General features: G+C 57.8%; 1 protein-coding gene across 6 annotated transcripts; it reads left to right on the top strand.

Annotated features, from left to right (window-relative positions):
* The first annotated feature begins 763 nt into the window (after positions 1-763).
* RNF44 (ring finger protein 44) lies at positions 764-17,207 on the top strand. 6 transcript variants are annotated; one of them, XM_058546369.1, is made up of 11 exons: positions 764-862; positions 11,671-11,822; positions 12,009-12,198; positions 12,584-12,769; positions 13,188-13,361; positions 13,451-13,612; positions 13,692-13,816; positions 14,083-14,170; positions 14,258-14,379; positions 14,514-14,613; positions 14,809-17,207. In XM_058546369.1, the coding sequence occupies exons 2-11, from the start codon at positions 11,716-11,718 to the stop codon at positions 14,869-14,871; spliced, it is 1,317 nt and encodes a 438-aa protein (XP_058402352.1). In that variant the 5' UTR covers positions 764-862; positions 11,671-11,715; the 3' UTR covers positions 14,872-17,207. The 6 variants fall into 6 exon arrangements, with proteins under 6 accessions (XP_058402352.1, XP_058402346.1, XP_058402358.1 ...); XM_058546363.1 differs by lacking the exon at positions 764-862 and adding an exon at positions 5,037-6,723; XM_058546375.1 differs by lacking the exon at positions 764-862 and adding an exon at positions 7,057-7,496 and having other exon boundaries at positions 13,197-13,361.
* The last annotated feature ends 1,500 nt before the right edge of the window (positions 17,208-18,707 follow it).

Genomic DNA, 18,707 nt, shown 5'->3' with positions numbered 1-18,707 from the left:
GTCCTCTGCGGGCAGCCTCAGGGAGGGTAAGTGTGGAGGGACTACAACTCCCGGCATGACCCGGCCGGAGCGGGGCACGCTGGGAGTTGTAGTCCTCGCTAGCCTAACAAGCCAAGGGATGCGGAGAGGCGAAGATGCCTTCTGGGCCTGGGGATGCCTGGGCGGAGCAGGTATCGACCATGCTCTGGTCCAGGCTGGCCCTAGCGATGGGCAAACGCGTCCTCTTGTCACTGTAGTCTCTCAACCTCCCGAAGGAGTTATCATTGCTCCCATTTCGCAGACGAGGAAACTAAGGCTCAGAAAACGGCCCAAAGAGGGGAACCAAGATCTGCTGACCCAGTCTTTGCCTTTGCATATCGATCCCTGGCCCCTAATCCGAGGCTGGGGGAGGGAGACAAACTCTCCAGGAAGCAAAGTTTCTTTGAACGGCCACGGAGTCGTATTATTTTCCCAATTTCACAGACGAGGAGACGGAGTGAGTCACTTGTCCAAGGTCACGCGGGCAGTAAGCCGGCGACTCGGAAGCCAGGCCAGGGCGCTTCGCCCTTGTGCGCCCTTTGCCGCCGGACGCTGCGTGGGCGTGGCCGAAAGACGCTCCGCCCCTTCCACCCTCCGCTCCAGGGCGCTTGGTGCAGTCCTGGTAGTTCCGTACGCTCGCGGGAGCTGGGGGTGAGGCTGCGCAGTCAGCGTGGGCCCCGCGCGGTGAGGTCCGCGGACGGTTCCACTGCGCGAGGCCGGGGGGAGCGGGGGGGGCGGGGGCCGCGGCAGGCGGCGCTCGGGCCGCAGCGGGACCGGGACCCCGGCTGCAGCGGGAGCGACGCGCCGGCCGCCCGGTGGGGGTGGAGCCCCGCCGCGGCCCCAGGTAACGCTCGACCCAGACCCTGCGCCGGGCGCCGCAGGTGCAGGGCCAGCGAGGACGGAACGACAGGGTGGGCCGCGGACTGGCAGAGTAGCGCAGGGACTTCCAGCGACGCCTCTGCCTGCGTCGGCAGGGCCGTACCTCGCTGTCCCGGGACCCGGAGCCAGAGCCGCTCCGCTTACCTGTTCACCCGCTGGGTCCAAGTGCCCCAGTTTGGGCAACCCCGGGGAACTACAAGTCCCAGCGTGCCCCGCGCCCCGCGCATGCTCCAATCGCAAGCCCCCTCGGGTCCGGGCTTCAGCTGGGGCCCAGGCGTCGCGCGCAGAGACTCGGAGAGGTGCTGCAGTCTTTTGGCCTCGTCACGTCCGTCCCAAACATTTTCCAGCGCTCCTTGTGCCAGCTTCTGGGGAGCCAGAGTGCCCTGGGCCCTGCCCTGAAGCGGCTGTGGGTCCGGGAAACAGACCACTGCACCCCAGCGCTGTCGTTACTGCTTTCAGGATGTCAGAACGCCGCGGGGTCCAGAGAGGGTCTGTGTCTTGCCCAAGGTCAGACAGCTACAGTTGCCTGAGGGCCACTAAGCCCGAGTCGAGCTGGTGCCGGGGGTCAGGAGGGCGATGTGGGCAGGAGGAGCGTCAGGAAGCTGGCCCTCGAGTAGGAGAGACACTTAAGATGGAGGGAACATGGGGAATCTGGTTGGGCTCATGTCCCTGGGTCGGCTAGGTGCCGCGCTCCTGCAGGCCCCGGTTTTCATCTCTGGACGGTACCTGCTCCCTCCCCTGCAGACCCTGGGAGTTCCAGTGGTGAGAACTGCAGGAGGGAGGGATTCAGAAAGGGGAGCTCCTCCGAATGCCACACCCACAACGCTCACACGACCTAGTGCAAGAACCAGACCCGGACAGTCGGGCGGGTTCTCCCAAAGATGCACACGGTGAGAGCACTGCGGATTCGCCGGAGTAGGTGCTCCCCCGTTCTACCCCTGGACCAGCAGCCTCGCAGAGGTGGTGACTTCCTCCAGGTCACAGAGCTAGTGAGAGGCGGAGCCGGGGTCCCAGCCCCGGCAGGCTGGCCTCAGGGTCTGTGTTTAACCGTCGGTGTATTCCTTCCCCTCCGTGGCCCAGGGGAGACAACAGCAGTGCTGCGCACTCAGAGCTCAGGAAGCATGTCTGTCAGCTGCGTCGTTATCTGGTCCTGGTTTTAGAGGAGAGACAGGCGGAGAGAGGCCAAACACCTGACCCACGGTCTCAGAGCTGGAGCCAGGGCACTGCAGACCTGAGTCCCAGACCTGGGACACCTTTACAGACACCCTGCCCTCCCCATGCGCACAAACACAGCTGCTGCTTTTTAGGGGAGCCAAAGCTTGGGGCTCAGATGCAAGGGTGGTGTGTTCAGGCCTGCCCTGAGCAGAGAGGACTTGGCAGGGGGCCTGTCAACACCCTGCTCCCTAGTGGTAGGCTCTGTGGTAGCTGGGAGGTCTGACTCCTGAGCTGGCTCCACCGGGATGTGCTGTACATCCCTGGTTGGTCCCTCAATCTCTGTGTTCTGCCTGGAAGGCTACTGGGCCCTGCCTTTTTGAAGGAGAGTTTGAGGGGTCTTAGAAGCAAGGAGTGGGGTACTCTCTGACCCTGAGGGGTAGAGGGTGGCAGCAGCTGTCCAGGCTCGTGGGTAGGTGGATGGAGCAGGGCGGGGCCCCAGTGGAACAGGTGACCCTGCCTTCTTCCTGCCCAAGCAGAATCCCTCCCACCTCCTGCAGCGGTGGCCTTGGGGGGAAGCCGGAATGTAGCATCCAGTGCTTTGCACTTGGAGGAGCCAGGACTCGAATCCCTCTCTGCCACTCATCACCCTGTGGTCTGGAGCCACCCACTAGTCCCTGAGCCTCTGTGGTCTTTCTCCTCTTGCCCTGGGGATGTCTGTGCTTTGGATTATTGGGCAGCTCTTGGGGACCCTGTGTTGGGCTTTGCATTGCATGAACCAAGCTTAATGTGAGATTAGAATGTGATCCCAGGTTTGCTCCTGGATGGCTGTGTGATGGTAGGTGAGTCATAGCCCTTCTCGCCTGAGTATCCTCGTCTGTACAATGGGGCACATGCTGGTACCTAGCTCTTAGGTCATTGGGAGGACCAGTGAGACGATGATCAGGTTGGGATTTGCCCAGACAATGCAGGAGACTCTAGAACCCCGTTTTGTCCACAGAACTTCACAGCAGATGCCTAGGCAATGGTAAGCTACCCCAACCTGTGGTTTCTGGAGCCCACTGGGCCACACTTCCGGGATCTGTGGGAAGTCACTTCCTGAGCCACTTCCCTCTGTCAGATGAAAGTAACAGCCTGCCTTCGAGGGGACAGGGCTTGGGGTGAGGTGGGGTGGCCTGATGAGGAGCAGGCACACGGGAGGTGTGCAGGCCACATTCCCACATTGAGGCTCTAAGGCCTAAGACTTGGTGAACCTTAGAGGGGATTTCACAGGCAAGTCCAGATTTCTGGCTTCTCTGGAAAATTGGATAAAATTGAGCCTCCTTCCCACTTGCTCCAGAATGATTCTGCACATGCCCAGGAAGGTTTTTCAGGTCAGAAGAGATGTGCTGTCGGCCTCTGGTTCTGGGGGATCCCTGAGGGGCTGTGGGGATTTGCTAACAGCTTCCCAGGGGAGTAAAGCAGAGGGGCATGCATGAGAGAAGACAGGGCAGGAATTTCTTGGCCCTGTAGCATCTGGGGTGAGAGGCAAACCCAGAGCCCCTTACTTGGGCGTCCACCACCCAGTGTGAGCCAGGCCCCGTGGGGGCGCGGGAGCAGACTATGGGGATACGTGCTGCTGTCCGGAGGCAGTGGGGTAACAGTCCTGCTTGTACTGAAGAAGCCAGAGCAGCGGACCGCCAGAGGACAGGTCAGGGAGGCTCGAGGAGGTGGCCTGTGAGCTCAGCCCCAGCAGTTGTGCAGGGTTTTGCCAGAAGTGAATAGGGGGTGTTGAGGATGTTTTAGGCAGAAAGAAAGGTACAGTCAGAGGCTTGGTAACTGGATTGTGGCTGAAGAGTCACTTTCTGAGGGTGGGGAGTGGTAAGGTACTGTTCTCACTGTGTGGCCTCAGATCCTCACCTGTAAAATGAGGCTGGTAACCCCTGTGGTGTTTGCTTCCCTGTGAAGGCTGGACGATAGTGCATTCAAAAATGCTGAATCCCCCAGGCCAGGAGGGATTTATTGAGACGTGGAACGATTGTGACAGGGCTGTGTGCAAATTAAATGACATGAAGTGAAGATCGGGGTACATCTAGCCCTGTGTTCAGAGTTGGGGGAGTTCAGTACAAGCTGAAGACTTCACAAACAGCTTCCTGTAAGAGGTGAGATGGGAGCAGAGCCTCAAACAGCGGAGAAGAGGAATGGACTGGTAGAAAGGAAGAGAGAGGGCATCCCAGGCAGGCAGTCCAGCTGAGCAAAGGCAGGAAGGTGGCAGGCAGGGAAGGCTGGAGGGAGCACCGCCATGATTGTGGGAGAGGGGCTGGGGAGAGGTGAGCCTGAAAAGTTTGGTGGGGGAAGCTTGTTAAGTGCAGCCCCCAAGGCCAGGCAGTAGGGAGCTGTTGCAGGTTTTATCCCTACACAGGCGAGCATGGGGTGGTCTTAAAAATGTAGGCACCTTTGAATGTGGGGAGGATTTTCTAATTGTTTTTACATAGTGGGAAAAATAAAAGGTTGGAAGGCATATAGGATATATAAGGAGAGGCTTAGAGAAAGGCGTCACCGGTACATCCCTATTTATTCTCAGGCACACGTAGTTTTAACTGTGATGGGTAGACTTTGGCATTCCCGGTAACATCTGTAGCGCTGCATCATGAACTTGATCTCCTGTGCCTGGAGATCTGCAGACAACCCCTGGGTACCATCTTCAGTCACTGTGTGTTGCTGCCACACAGCCACAGTGCAGTGTCAGATTGTTGCTGGGCTAAACAACACTCTGATGGCATGTGTGTTCCTCAACTTCCTTCTGGATTGGTTGCATTGGATATCTTTCCTGAATGGGGATTTTTGACTCTAAGGGAACAGAAGTTTTTATGGCTCAAAAGACTTAAAACATACTCTTTTACAGTAATTTTCTTTAGAATTTTCAGTAGTTTATATGGTATAGAGTTTTTTTGTTTTGCTTTGTTTTGTTTTGTGAGGAAGATCAGCCCTGAACTAACATGCCAGTCCTCCTCTTTTTGCTGAGGAAGGCTGGCCCTGAGCTAATATCCATGCCCATCTTCCTCCACTTCATGTGGGGTGCCGCCACAGCATGGCCTGACAAGCGGTGCGTTGGTGCGCGGCCAGGATCCGAACCCCGGGCCGCCAGCAGCGGAGCATGCACACTTAACCGCTACAGCACGGGGCCAGCCCCCAGTATAGAGTTTTTTAAAAAGAGCAAATGTAGGGCCGGTCCGGTGGTGTAGTGGTTAAGTTCTCGCGTTCTGCTTCTGCAGCCTGGCGTTCACAGGTTCAGATCCCAGCCTCGGACCTATGCACGGCTCATCGAGCCATGGTGTGGCAGGCATCCTACATATCAAGTAGAGGAAGATGGGCACGGATGTTAGCCCAGGGCCAATCTTACTCAGCAAAAAGAGGAGAATTGGCAACAGATGTTAGCTCAGGGCTAATCTTCCTCACCAAAAAAAAAAAAAAAAGTACAAAAGCATATACAATAAAAAGTCTATCCTCCTGATCCACTGCTCTCTTCCAGTTCTCCCTGAGGACATTTGTTAATCAGTTTCCTGTATATCCTTCCAGAAATATTCTATGCACATATTGTGTATATCCAGTTTTTTAAAAAATTGAAACATACTGTTACACTCTGTTCAGCATCTTGCTTTCAATTTTTATGTTTAAATTTGGGATTATATAATATACCAAAGAAACATAGAAAATGACACCACCCCCAGCAGCCCACTACACAGATTTAACAAATAGTTAACATTTTGCACTGGCATCTTGTTTAGGACTGTCGTGAAGGTAGCCTTGTGTCAGTGCAGCTCGGTACAGAGGAGTCCAGTTATTGATTATATGCATACACCATTCTTTATTTGGCCTGTTCCCAGCTCTTGGATATTTAGCGTATTACTGATGTTTTTTTGCTTAAATTATCGATGTGGAGGTAATATCTTACTTGTATAATGTCTGCCCAAGGAGGCATCGAGGCAAAGGGGAACGAAGCTCGGCTTTGGCTTGAGTTCAAATACCTGCTCAGCCACACTTCCTAGCTGTATGACCTGGGGTGAGTGACCCCCTCTTGATCCTCTTTACCTGTCTGTAAAATGGGCAGGTTGTAGTAATCCCTCTGTCTCCTAGCTGCTGGGAGGAGTACAGTAGAAAACTAAAGACTTCATGGGGCTTAGTTCCCCAATCCCCCTAGGCAGGGAGCTCTCCACGGGGACGCCAAACTCCCCAAGGCCCGGCCGAGACCAACTGCAGCGCCAGGAGCGCGGGACCACTGCAGCTCAAGCCTCAAAGTGTTCCCCGCCCCTCTCCAGGGCCACGCTGGGGGCGGGGCGGTTAAATGCCTCTGTGACGTCAGCCCGCGCAGGACCAATCCCCCTGTCCGGCAGGCGTTAACGCCTTTGCAGCTTGCCCGCTATTGGTCCGTTGGCAATCCAGGCTGTCCCAGCTTTTTAAAGCCGCCGCGTAGTATAAACACGGAGATGCGGGCGGCCAGGGCATGAAGTCATCGCGGCTCAGTAAGCTTTGGGGCTGACGTCATCTCCGGGGAGGTTGCCGGCCCAGGCTGTTAGAGCCTTCCTAACCATTCGGGCTGGCTTAAGAGGCCGCCCCCGCCCCGTCGAAGGTCAGCCCCATTGCACTTCAGTGTCCCAGGCGGCGCCCCGTCCCCGAGGAGGGGACCGAGACACAGTAAGTCCGGGCTGCGGCTCTCCCAGTGGGACCCAATTATCCGGCAGAGAAACTGAGCCTCAGAGGTGCGAGTGGTTCGCGATCCTGCATAGCAAGTTCGAGTTACCCCCGATAGGTCTTGCCCATCCCAGGGTCTCCCATCTTTAGGTCAGGCCATGTGGCCCCGCCCCTTGCCTATTATGGCTGCAGTCGCTTTAAGTGCGAAGGTGGGGGCACGAAGGAGGTTTAAAAAAAAAAGTCTGCCTTCCAATATGGCGGCCCACTAATCACGTGCTTAGTCGCGGCGAATGATTGGCTCTCAGGCCCGCACGGGGCGGGGCAGCCGCCAGCTACTGTTTGCCGGAACCTCCGGGCGCGCTCCCGCGAGCCCCCCTCCCGCCCGACGCGCGACCCCGCCGCTTCGAATGTTGTGAATCAAATGTGGGGTTTGTTACATTCCGCTGCCGCCGCGGACAGTTCTTAAAGGGCCAGCTGCAGGCAGCTGCGCAAACCTAGCTGCGTCCTGCGCCGCCTCCCGCTCCCAGAGGGCCTGGGCCGAGAGAGGCTGACCGCGCGTGGGCCTCGCGAGGCAGACAGCGGCGGACAGACAACAAAGAGAGAGGGCCCCAGAAGGAGCTGGACTGCCCCCGGACCAGGGGGTGGGGAGGGGAGCACATTGTTCCGCAAGGCGGGGGCTCTTAAAGGGTCCTGGCAGCTCCCCGCTCAGCCCCCTGCTCAGCTTGGCCGTCCTAGATCGGGAACAAAGGAGTCAACGTGTGGCCAGGAGGCTGAAGGTGAGTCGGGGCCAGAGCCCCCAACTCCCGATTTCCGCATCCCTGGAACTCCTGCCTCCCTCCCCTGGGACAGGGGGCTGTGATCTTAGAGCTGGCTCCGCAGGGGTTAATGGCGGGCGGTCCGGAGAGGGACGGCGAGACCTCTAGAATCGGGACATCCCCCCCCCCCCCGGCGCCCCCCAAGGCCAGGCCGAGTCTCCCTGCTCCGGAGGCTGAGCGCTGCGGTTGGAGAGGAAGGAGCCGCCCTCTCCCCCTGCTGCCGCCACTTCCTTTGTTGTTGCTTTTGTCTCACGCCGAGCACATGGTCCGGGATCCTCGGCTCTTAAAGTCACAGCACTCTGGCCCCGAAGCCGAAGTCCGGCCTCCCGCCCCCCGTGTCCCTCCGAGCGCGGCACAAAGGAGTGAGAGGGAGAGGGGGGAGGCCCCTCTCCGGGCTGACGCCCGCACCTCGGCTCCCCGTCCCCATCCCCCGGGAGGGGTGGCTGAGGAATCTCCCCAGAGTCCCGCAACCTGCGCCTGGCCCGCGTGGAGGAGGAGCCTGCCCCTCAGGGACACTGGTTTTCTTCCCCACTAATGTGACCACCTGCTTTCTTGCGTCGTGTCTCTTATGGCTTTATTTGGGCGCTCTGGGAAGGAGAGGCTTCCACCCCCATTTTACAGTGGTGGCAACTGAGGCTCACAGAAGCAGAGAGATTTCCTTGACCAAGGTCACTTGGAGACTCTGGACTAGCCAAGGACTCCTAGCTCTGAGCCCAGCAGTCCTGCCCTCACCTACCTCCAAGCATCATAGGTTGGGGAGCTCTGCATGCCCACCAGGCAGTGCTGGGCCTAGCCTGCCTCTTTTTGGGAGGGAGGGAGAGGAGGAAGTAGGGAGGTGGGCTTCTTATCCTGCCTGAGTCTACTCATGCTCTCAGGGGCTGACTTTGCTTATCTGGGAAAACAGCCCCTGCTGCAGCAGACAGCCTCCAGGTCTAAATGATGTGGCAGGGGCACCCTGCACCGCGATGGGGATAGTGCTTCGGGCACTGGAAATAGCGAGTTGGCTGTCTCCTGGGGGAGGGGGAGGGGCAAGGTACTGAGATTGGGTTTACACAGAGCTCCTGGAGAGCACACCACAGAGGAGTGTGGACAGCCAGAGCAGTTAGGGGTGGCCACCTGGCCACCCTTGCTGTTTGACCTTGAGCAAGTTGCTAGCTTCAACTCTGGGCCTCACTTGCTTCTCTCCATAATAGGGCTAGTCACGGGTGCCTGAAAGTTAGTTCTCCCCATTTCCTTTAGGACCTGGAATAGAGAGTTGGGATTAGGTAGTTCTTGGGGCTATTGATGCTAATGAGAGAGTCAGGGGTTGGCGGAATCTGGGCCTAGGGGGCCAGCCAGGACCAATTCAATCCCTCTCTGGCTTTGTGGTTTAGAGCAAGTTACTTCCTTTCTCTGGGTCTGTTTCCTCAACTGTGAAGTGGGTGTGACCCCTCTGTGCCACTTCTATGCCTAGTAGGACTTCGAGAACCAGGGGCCCCTCCCTTGCCAGCTGGGGTATTCCCCTGGGAAGGCGTATTTCCTAGCTGCCTCCTGCAGAGCTTGAAGTGGCACCTAGTTTCTGGTTGGGAGGTGGGGTTGGAGGTCAGCCTATCTTATTTTCCAACAATGATCAGTCACACCTAAGCTTTCCAGATCCCTTCTGCCGTGGTCTTTGAGCATCTTCGCCGGTCCACTGGGAGGTGGGTGTTGGGCTGTTCACATTTTACAGATGAAGGAGCTGAGGCATAGAGAGGGGAAGTGACGTGCCCATCTTCAGCCGCGACTCTGGCCAGAAGTCAGGGTGTCACGTGTGAGAATGCAGGGTTGACGCCGTCACCGTTGGCACCATCCTTCACAGCCGGAGGTCCTTCTGTCCGCTGGTTCGCTTTCGCAGCTCTTTGCCACTTCCCTTTCCTGTGGAGTGGGTGTCTCTGAAGGGGCTGGCCACAGAGCAGATTCCCATGGGCCTGGGTCTCTGTGGGGTCTGCACCCCCAAACCTTGACACTCCCCAGACTTCAGCAAGACAGCCTGGCACAAGAGGAGCGTTGAGGCCATTGCCTGGGTCGTGTCCCAGTGCCCTCACAGCTCCTGCTGACTGGCCTTGGACCTCACCTCCCTGACCCCCAGTGTCCCTACTTCTGAGAGCTGCTGTGAGGGCTCATCAGGATGGCACAAGGGAAGTATTGTGGTTGTTAATATTCCTCATGGGCAGGACCGTGGGCTCCCGGGACCTCTGAGGGCAGATGGAGCAGAGGTTCCCAAGCCTGGCTGGCTGTGCTATAGAAACTGCTGGGGATTGGGTAAAAATGCAGGTGCCCTTGTTCTCCAGCTCTCCAAAGATTCCGCTCCAGAGAGTCTGAGTGGGCCAGGAGTGTCTTGTTTAGTATTTGGGGGTTTCCTCTGAGTCTCTCTTGGCCCTTGTTTGCTGGGCTGGGTTGTCAGCAGGAATCAGGGAGGCTGTATGTGTACACATGTGTGTAAGGATGTGCCCTTGGCCCATGCCAGGGATCACAAACCCAGTCACCTCTGGTGGGCGGGCGGGAGTGGGCCTAGGGTGGCCTGGAAAGGAAGCTCGTGCTCCTAGTGACGGGGGCCAAGCAGAAACAAGATCCCAGTGGGAGCAGACTCCTGCTTTTCCCTCTCCCCAGGAAAAGCCAGATTTTATGTAATCTCTCATCTTTTAATCATGGGCACTAACTTCAGTGCTGTCAGACTGTGGCTTTGAGTCTATGTGATCAGCTCTCCAGCGCGCATTTACCACATCAGGCCTGCCCTGTGCTGGACACAAGCTGGTCAGTGGGCCCTGCCCACCCCACTGCCAAGTGCCCAAGCCTAAGTTGGGTGGGATAAGTGTGAATTCCGGCCCTTACATTTCCTGTGTGGCCTTGGCCGGCGCTGTCCGAGTGGAGAAGGGCCTCTGTTGCAGGCTTGTTTGAGCATTAGGGCCCAGGCTTGTAAGGCCCAGCACAGAGGAAATGTTCTTGCCACTGTTAGCAGGAAGGAACAAGGTGTTAAGGAGACAGTGTGCTGGCTCCCTGGCTGTGTCTTCAGGAGCCTACTCTTTTTAAAGCTGGGTATCAAGATGCGTAGGAACTTTGTCCGATGGAGAAGGGTTGGAGGGGGGCCTCCCTGTGGCAGGAACAGCAAAGGGCTGGTCCTGTTTGATGCACCCTTCAGCTTTGCTGGGCCTGACAGGTTCCAGAGCTTTCCCTGCCAGGGCCTCATCCCAACCTCTCGAGTTAATGAACGGTCCCCCAACTTCCCCCACCTGGACCCCCAGCTCCTAGCTGGGGGGAGACCTGCCCTGCCCCATTTCCACTCAACTTTCTCCCTGAGGTTCTTGCTTCCCCTTTCTTCTCAGCAAGCCTCGTCCCCTTGGGGGCTGTGCTGATTGTGTCCAGCAGTGGCCAGCTTCCTTCATGGACTCCCGTGAAGCCCTTGTGGTGGACCCCCTTCCTGTCGGTAACGGGACAGTGGAGGCTGTGGTCAGCCCAGCTCCCAGCTTTGACACTTGGGCAAGTCTCTTCTCTCTGAGCCTCAGTTTCCTCTTCTGTAAAATGAAGCTAACAGTATCTTCCTTGAAGAGTAGATGATGTGACACTTGGGTCGGCACTGTGGGAACAGGTTATAGAAAGAAAGAATTCTGACTTGGCTTGGGCTGTAACCCCCCGAGGGCAAGAACCAGGTCAGAACCTCTTACCTGGCAATAGTGGAAAGAGAGCTGGGCCCCAGGCCTGATTGGAGTCCCCCCAGAATCCCCATCTGCCTGGAGGCCAAAGTTTAGACCCCCACCCCAGGACAGGGTGCCCTGGGGACCCCACCCTGAGGGAGGCTTACCGGAGCCACCTTGCCCGAAATGGCCAGCCCTCTGAACTCACCACAGCCCTCAGGGGGAACTTGATCCCATTTCACAGAGCAGGAAACTGAGACCTGGGCTCCCTGCAAGGCAAGCCTATCCCTGGTCTGTCAGCCCTGAACCCCAGTGCCGAGAAGGCCATACCCAGAGTGCATGCTGCCCATGGGGCGAGGGAGCGTGGTGGACATCAGTGGCCCCTGGCATCAGACTGAAGAGGTTTGATTCTGTCTCCTGATCCCTAATGAGGCAAGTGACTGGACTGCTCTCTGCCCCACTTTCTTTGTCTGTTTACCTCCTAGGGTTGTGAGCCCCAGCCCAGCCCCTCCACCCCTCTGCCACCCCGGATGCGACCATGGGCTCTGGCAGTGACTAGGTGGCCACCCTCTGCCCCTGTGGGTCAGTGGCGATTCTCTGCAGGACCCGGCAGCACCCCAGGCCAGCTCCGGGGAAGGTAGGAAGGAACCTCCCAGTCCTGTGGAGCCCAGAGACCCTGGTGCGGGGGCTGTCAGCTTGGGCTGGGCACAGGGCCCTGAGTTGTTTTCCTTCCCCCAGCGGGTAGCGACTTTGGCCTCTCTCCATGCTCTGTGAGTGAGTGGCCCCCCCTCAGTCCTACCGGGGCTTCCTCTCTGTGGTGCAGCCCCGGCCGCGAGGGCCCCCTGGCCGGCCCACCTGCCCAGGATGAGCGCTTACCCTCCCAGCAGCCGCCGCCCCGGCCACCACACCTCCCCGTAGAGGAGCGCCGAGCCTCGGCTCCTGCCGGCGGGAGCCCACGAATGCTGCACCCAGCCTCCCAACAGAGCCCGTTCATGGTTGATCTCCACGAGCAGGTAGGCAGCACACGGCCCCCCCGCCCCGCGGCATCCCCCCGGCTCTGGCAGGCCAGTCTTCGAAACCAAGGCGCTAGATTCCTGATTTCCCCGTGGTTAACTCACTGCATGCTCAGGAAGGCATTATTAGCCCTCTTTTACAAGTTGGTAAATTGAGGCCCAGAAAAGGGAAGGATCTTCCCTGGGGCCACATAGTAGATGAGAGGTAGAGCTGAAAGCTCCTTCCAGGTTCCCAGAGGTTCTCTCTACCCTCTGGGGCCTGGGGCAGGAGGACAGCCAGGTCTGTACCTCAGTAGGCCCCAGCTAGAGTGACGGGAGCTGGCCCGGCAGGACTTTCTCACCTGGGGGCAGCCGCGTGGCCGGGCATCCTTTCTACAGTTGCCAGGTCTCTCTCTGCCCACAGGTGCACCAGGGGCCTGTCCCTCTGTCCTACACAGTCACCACAGTGACAACCCAAGGCTTCCCCTTGCCTACAAGCCAACACATCCCTGGCTGCAGTGCCCAGCAGCTCCCAGCATGCTCCGTGATGTTCAGTGGGCAGCACTACCCCCTCTGCTGCCTTCCGCCGCCGGTGAGTGAGCGCCTCCGCCTCCTACCCAGCCCGGCCGAAAGCCCCAGGCATGGGTCAGCGGCAGAACCGAGCCCAGCTTATGACCCCCATCCAGGCTGTCAGAGTGCCTCCCCAGCTCCAGGCCACACCCCTGCCCAGAAGAGCATGCGTGCATTCACTGCATTCCTGTACAGTGAGGGAACATTTCAGGGTTCAGGGACCTCCCTGCACCGCAGTGCCTTATGGCTTAGAGTCGTAATGGTGGTCTTCAAGAGCATAATGTCCTGCCTGGGTGGCCTAGGCCAGGGGTGGGACAGTCCAGAGGACTTCATTGGGGACCTTTTGCTGGATGGAGTGGCCCCTGGCCCTCACCATAAGCATAGGCCCAGCCCAGAGCCCAGAAGAACATTCTCCAGCCCCCTGCCCCCTCTCTCGGCAGCTGATCCAGGCGTGTACCATGCAGCAGCTCCCCGTGCCCTATCAGGCCTACCCCCACCTCATCTCCAGTGACCACTACATCCTGCACCCCCCACCGCCAGCCCCACACCCCCAGCCCACCCACATGGCGCCTCTTGGGCAGTTTGTGTCTCTGCAGACCCAGCACCCGCGTATGGTGAGTCTCGGTCATGGGTCCGATGCTGGGGAATGGGGGGGGGCTTCCCTGGTCACTGACTCTGGCTGACCCGCCTCTGCCTCTTCTAGCCCCTGCAGCGGCTCGACAACGACGTGGACCTGCGGGGGGACCAGCACCCCCTGGGGAGCTTCACCTACTCCACCTCTGCCCCAGGCCCAGCCCTGTCCCCGTCCGTGCCTCTGCACTACCTGCCCCACGATCCGCTGCCCCGGGAGGTGTCCTTCGGTGTGGTGAGTGCCACCCCCACCCAGGCTCTGGGACCTTCGTGAGACAGGCCCACCTGACCTGCACCTGGTCCCCCTCTCGCAGCCGTATTCGCACATGATGCCGCGGAGACTGAGCGCCCAGAGATACCGCCTGCAACAGCCGCTGCCCCCGCCGCCCCCACCGCCGCCCCCGCCCCCGTATTACCCCAGCTTCCTGCCCTACTTCCTGTAAGTACCAGACATCTGCCCCGGAGCTCGGGTGCTGCCCTCCTGGGGCCTGTCAAGCCATCTGGCACCCCCCAGACCACACACACACTCTCTCATACTCCGCTGGGCTCCCCGCCCTCCTGCCACATCCTGGGACAAGCCCTGGGCTCCCACGTGTGAACGGTGCAGGGCTCTGGGCGTTGTTTCATGGGGGGAGTCAGGAGAGCAGCTCTGTGCCCCCTGCGCCTACTGACCTGGACCCTGGGCCCCATACCTGTCTCCCTCAGCTCGATGCTGCCAATGTCACCAACAGCAGTGGGGCCCACCATCAGCCTGGATCTCGACGTGGATGACGTGGAGATGGAGAACTATGAGGTCCCATGGAGCCCTGTCCTGGGAGGTGGGGACTTGGGGGACCTCAGGCCCTGGGCGCTGCTGACCCTCCCTCCTGCCCGTGTCTAGGCCCTCCTGAACCTGGCGGAGCGGCTGGGAGACGCCAAGCCCCGTGGCCTCACCAAAGCGGACATCGAGCAGCTGCCGTCGTACCGCTTCAACCCCGATAGCCGGCAGTCGGAGCAGACGCTGTGAGTGCTGGCCCAGCTCCTGCCCTCCGAGTGCGCAGACAGCTGCAGGGGCCCTGCTTGAGGGGACCTGCGCTCTGCAGTGGGCCTCCCCTTAGCCGTCCGCATGGAGGTGACGCTTTGTGCCCTCCTCCCAGGTGTGTCGTCTGCTTCAGCGACTTCGAGGCGCGGCAGCTGCTGCGAGTGCTCCCCTGCAGCCACGAGTTCCACACCAAGTGTGTCGACAAGTGGTTGAAGGTAACGCAGCCAGGCCGCTCCCGGGGCTCCTCTTGAGGGGGAGGGCGGGCCTGGAGGGTGTCCCTCCTCATCCTTGTCAGCCTCTAGAAGTTCTGGCCCCATTCAGGGGGCTGAGTCCTTACCAGCCAGTGGAACAGAGTGAGGTGGGCAGGGGAACAGGTCAGGGTGGAGCTTGATATGTGGTTGCCCCCCCAGGCCAACCGGACGTGTCCCATTTGCCGGGCTGACGCCTCCGAGGTGCCCAGGGAGGCTGAGTGAGGCCCACAGCTGCCCAGGAGAACCCTGCCCGAAGCTCTGGAAATGGGGACCCAGGGAGGACGGGGAGGGAGCAGCCCAGGCCTGCTCCGTCTTTCTGCCTGCATCTCCAGCGCTGGTGCCAGGGTCAGCCCCGAGGAGGCCCCTGCAATAAGCCCCTGCGTTTGCCAAGCTCCAAAGACTCCTCTCCCAGTCTGCCTGCCAGTCCACCGCCACGGAGCTGCCTGTGTGTCACTGACTCGCTCTCCCTCCTGTCCGCCCACGGGTCTCTCTCCTGTCCTGCCCGCACCGGGAGCCAGGGGTCCGCTCTCCCGGTGTGGCTGGTGGAGATCCTTGGCCCCAGGATGGGCAAAGGGAGCACTGTCTCGGGTGGCCTGGTCTCTTGCACTAAAATGGTGTGCTCTCTGCCCGGGTGGCACTGACAGGCACGTGGACAGATGGTGGCATGAGGCCATTGCCTGAGCTCCAGGCCTGGGTCCTCCTGCCTTGACCCCCAACAGACTCAGGCAGCCAGTCCCGCCCAGGCTGCTGTGAGGGGTGGCTCTGGCTGCCTAAGGAACCCTCACCCTAGACACAACATTCCAGCCGCCCCGCCCCCCCCACCCAGGCTGGAGGGCATCAGAGCCAGCCCCCCGAGCAGATGGGCGGCAGGCCCTGCGCTGGGCAGCATGCATCCTAAGGGCCTGGGCCATGCTGAGGAGAGCGACCTCCGTGCTCCTGGTGGCCACCCCTCCCTGGCAGTGGCGGGGCCAGACCCAGGCCTGATCTCCCCTCCCTGTCGTTTTGCATGAACGTGAGGAACAGCGGTTTTTGTTTATTCATTTGGCCCAAAATTGCGTGTAGGATTTGGGGGTGTGGATTTTTAAACAACTTGTTTTCTTTTGGTTTAAATGGGGGAGGGTCTAGGGACCAACCAGGACCAAGTGCCCTGGGGGCCAGGAACGGTCCGGTGGTGCCGCCTGGTCCGCATGCATGTGCGTGGCTGGGGCTGGGCCGGGCGGCTGGCAGTCAGGGGCGGGATTGGGGGGTCTGTGCTCAGCTGATAACTGCCATGCACTGTACTGCACACATCCCCAGAGCCTACCAGGATCTACGCTTTTCAGGGCATTTCTCCCTCTCCAGCCAGGGCCCGGCTCCCACCAGCCTGGGCGAGTCGCCTCCAAGGAAGTCCCGGGAGGACAGGGACCAGGGCGGGCGTGGACTCCACCTCCAGAGGCCTCCTCCCAGCCTGAGCCCTGCTCTCCAAGGTCTGGAGGAGTCCGCTGCAGGATCTGGCTGAACTCGAACCCTCTCCCTCCCTGGTCCCATTCCTTTCCTTCCCCATCCCCAGCTGGGGTTGCTGCCCGAACGAACTGCGTGTGGGGCCGGCACATCCTAGCAGGCAGCCCCTGGCGCCTGCTGCCTCAGGGATGCTCCAACCACCCTCGTTCTCCCCGCAGCGCCCTGGCTTCCCCCCGCCTGCCATGGGGCCCCATCAGCCTGGCCCCACCCCGTGGAGAACCCAAAGTCTTACTGTATATAACTGCAGGTGACCTTTCTATATTTATAGCAGTGTTGAAACCCCACATGTTTTACACAAAGAACCACCCTCTCCAACCCCCGTCCCTTCCCCACCCCAACAACAGGGTTTCAAAACCCTTATGGTTCCTGGGGCAGGCGGGAACAGGTTCTCGGGCTGTGTGTCAGCTGCAGCAATGATTCCAATGAGCAGCTATTGGGGGGGAAACACAACATTTAAAAATAATTTTAAAAAAGATTTATAAAACAATTATTTAGGATGTTTGTGATTTGCCGACCTTGCTATAGATGCCATGTTACCAATGATTTTCTGTGGTGGGGGCTTGTCATTGTTTACTCTTATTTACCAACTTCTGGCCTAGGCATGACAGTGGGCACCATCCCCCGCCCTGGCTGGGCCCAGCACCTGTGTTCTGTGTTAGAAAGGTTCTTTATATATATATACTTACATATATATATATAAATATATGTAATTTGGGGGCCCTGTTCCTTGCACATTTTACAGTTACCTCATTTTTCCCATATATGTATTTGAGAAAATGCTAATATATAGAGAAAAAAATGGTTCTTAAAGCTTAAATGTGTGGTTTTTTCCATTCCATTGGATTCACATTGGTTTGTAGCATTTAACATAACTAGTATGTTGTATTATATATATGTGTATACTGATTGAAATTTTTAACAGATTTGTACTTTTTTTAAAATGAAAGTTGCTAGTTCTGCTTGACCAAGTAGTGCAATCATTATTTTTTTTAATATTGTTGCTGATTTCAGAGGGATATTCACTAATAAACGTATGATGTATATCAAGTATTGCCCCAGCTGCCTTTGGCTGCCTGTGTTCTTTTGGTGGGAAGTGGAGCGAGGAGGGTCGGGCACGAGGCAGGCAGAAAAGATTGTTCTCTGCTGTGGAACCTTGGGGGAATGAGCACCTCCTGATGGAGAGGGCTCTGCCAGGCCTGTTCACGGATCACTTGTTCTGGGCCGTCTGCTTCACACGACAATGAAGCAGGATTCTGCTGGCAAGTGACAGGACTCCCCGTAACTGGTCTGAGGCAAGTGTCACTTACTGGTCTGCCGCCGAAATCCTGGAGGTGGGTTCTGCCTCAGCATGACTGGATCGGGCTCACGCATGTCGTAAGGAACAAGGTCTCCCTTCATCTGACAAATTCATTGTGAAGGAGCTGTTCCTATGTGGTGGTTCGTGGTGGCTCTAGCTCCGTTTCCCCTAGTTGAGCATCATCTCCGTGGGAAAACCACTTATCCCAGGAATTCTAGGAGAGTTTCTGGGAGGAAGTCTTGTTAGACCCACCTGGGTTGTGTGTCCATACCTGAACCATTTGCTGCTGTAAGTGAGCTACGACAGCATGATGGGCTCAGCCTGCATCCCGTACCTCCACACACACAGGCCCCACTCACACTATGTGAACTCGAGCCCCTCACCCCAGGCTCGGTGGGGTAAAGGGCCTGAGAGCCAGCAAAGGGACCAGACAGGTGACATGCCGGGTGGCATATGATGCTGTAGGGATATCAGTTGGCTTGTTACATGTCAAAGCAACATGGTCTGGAGCAGAGCAGCGAGCTGGAGTCAGGAGAACTGGGACCTTGTGTCTCTGTGATGCCACTATCTGTAGCCTGGGGCAGGGCACCTCTCTTTTGACCTTGAGATCATCTGCAAATTAAGGAATAGAATCATTGAGTGGTTCCCCAAGTGTGTTTCAGAGAGAGTCCTGTGGGGGCATAACAGGGTTTGTGCAAAAAAAGGGCTCTCTGGTAAAATAAGTGGGAAATTCCACACTGAAGCTAACAAGAGCCTGTATTGCAGAGCTTCTCTGAGGCTTGGCTGTGCTGACATGTATTGTAAATCTCTAGGAATGAATACAAGTGTGGGCATTTGGCTTGTTTGGCCACGTGCAGGGTTCAAGTTGCATTCTCTGGAGCACACTGGGACATGGTGGACTAGACCAGTGGTAGCAACTGAGTGCCGAGGGCTCTAGTCTGAGAACATTGTCAAATGCAGAAGGCAAGGATATCCACTCTCACCACTCCTATTCAACGTTGTGCTGAGAGTCCTAGCCAACACGATAAGGCAAGAAATGGGAAATAAAATTAGGCATAGGAATTGAAAAGGAAGAAATAAAACTGTCCCTATTTGTAGATGATGTGATGAAAATCTACGTAGAAAATCCCAAAGAATCTACCAAAAAAAAAAAAACCAGAACTGAGTTCATCTGGTCATAGGATACAAGATCAATATACAAAAATTAATTGTATTCCTATAAACTAGCAATGAACACAAGGAATTCAAAATCAAAAACACA

The sequence above is a fragment of the Diceros bicornis genome, chromosome 1 (genome assembly GCF_020826845.1).
Source record: "Diceros bicornis minor isolate mBicDic1 chromosome 1, mDicBic1.mat.cur, whole genome shotgun sequence".
In the NCBI taxonomy this organism is placed as follows: Eukaryota; Metazoa; Chordata; class Mammalia; order Perissodactyla; family Rhinocerotidae; genus Diceros; species Diceros bicornis.
This window is presented reverse-complemented; position numbering and strand designations above follow the sequence as displayed.

Excerpts from the sequence above, each read along its gene's own strand:
- RNF44 (XM_058546369.1), top strand. The coding sequence starts at position 11,716 with ATGCGACCATGGGCTCTGGCAGTGACTAGGTGGCCACCCTCTGCCCCT. Across the intron at positions 12,199-12,583 it reads TGGTTGATCTCCACGAGCAG|GTCTCTCTCTGCCCACAGGT; the intron begins GTAGGCAGCACA and ends TACAGTTGCCAG. Across the intron at positions 14,380-14,513 it reads CGGCAGTCGGAGCAGACGCT|GTGTGTCGTCTGCTTCAGCG; the intron begins GTGAGTGCTGGC and ends CCCTCCTCCCAG.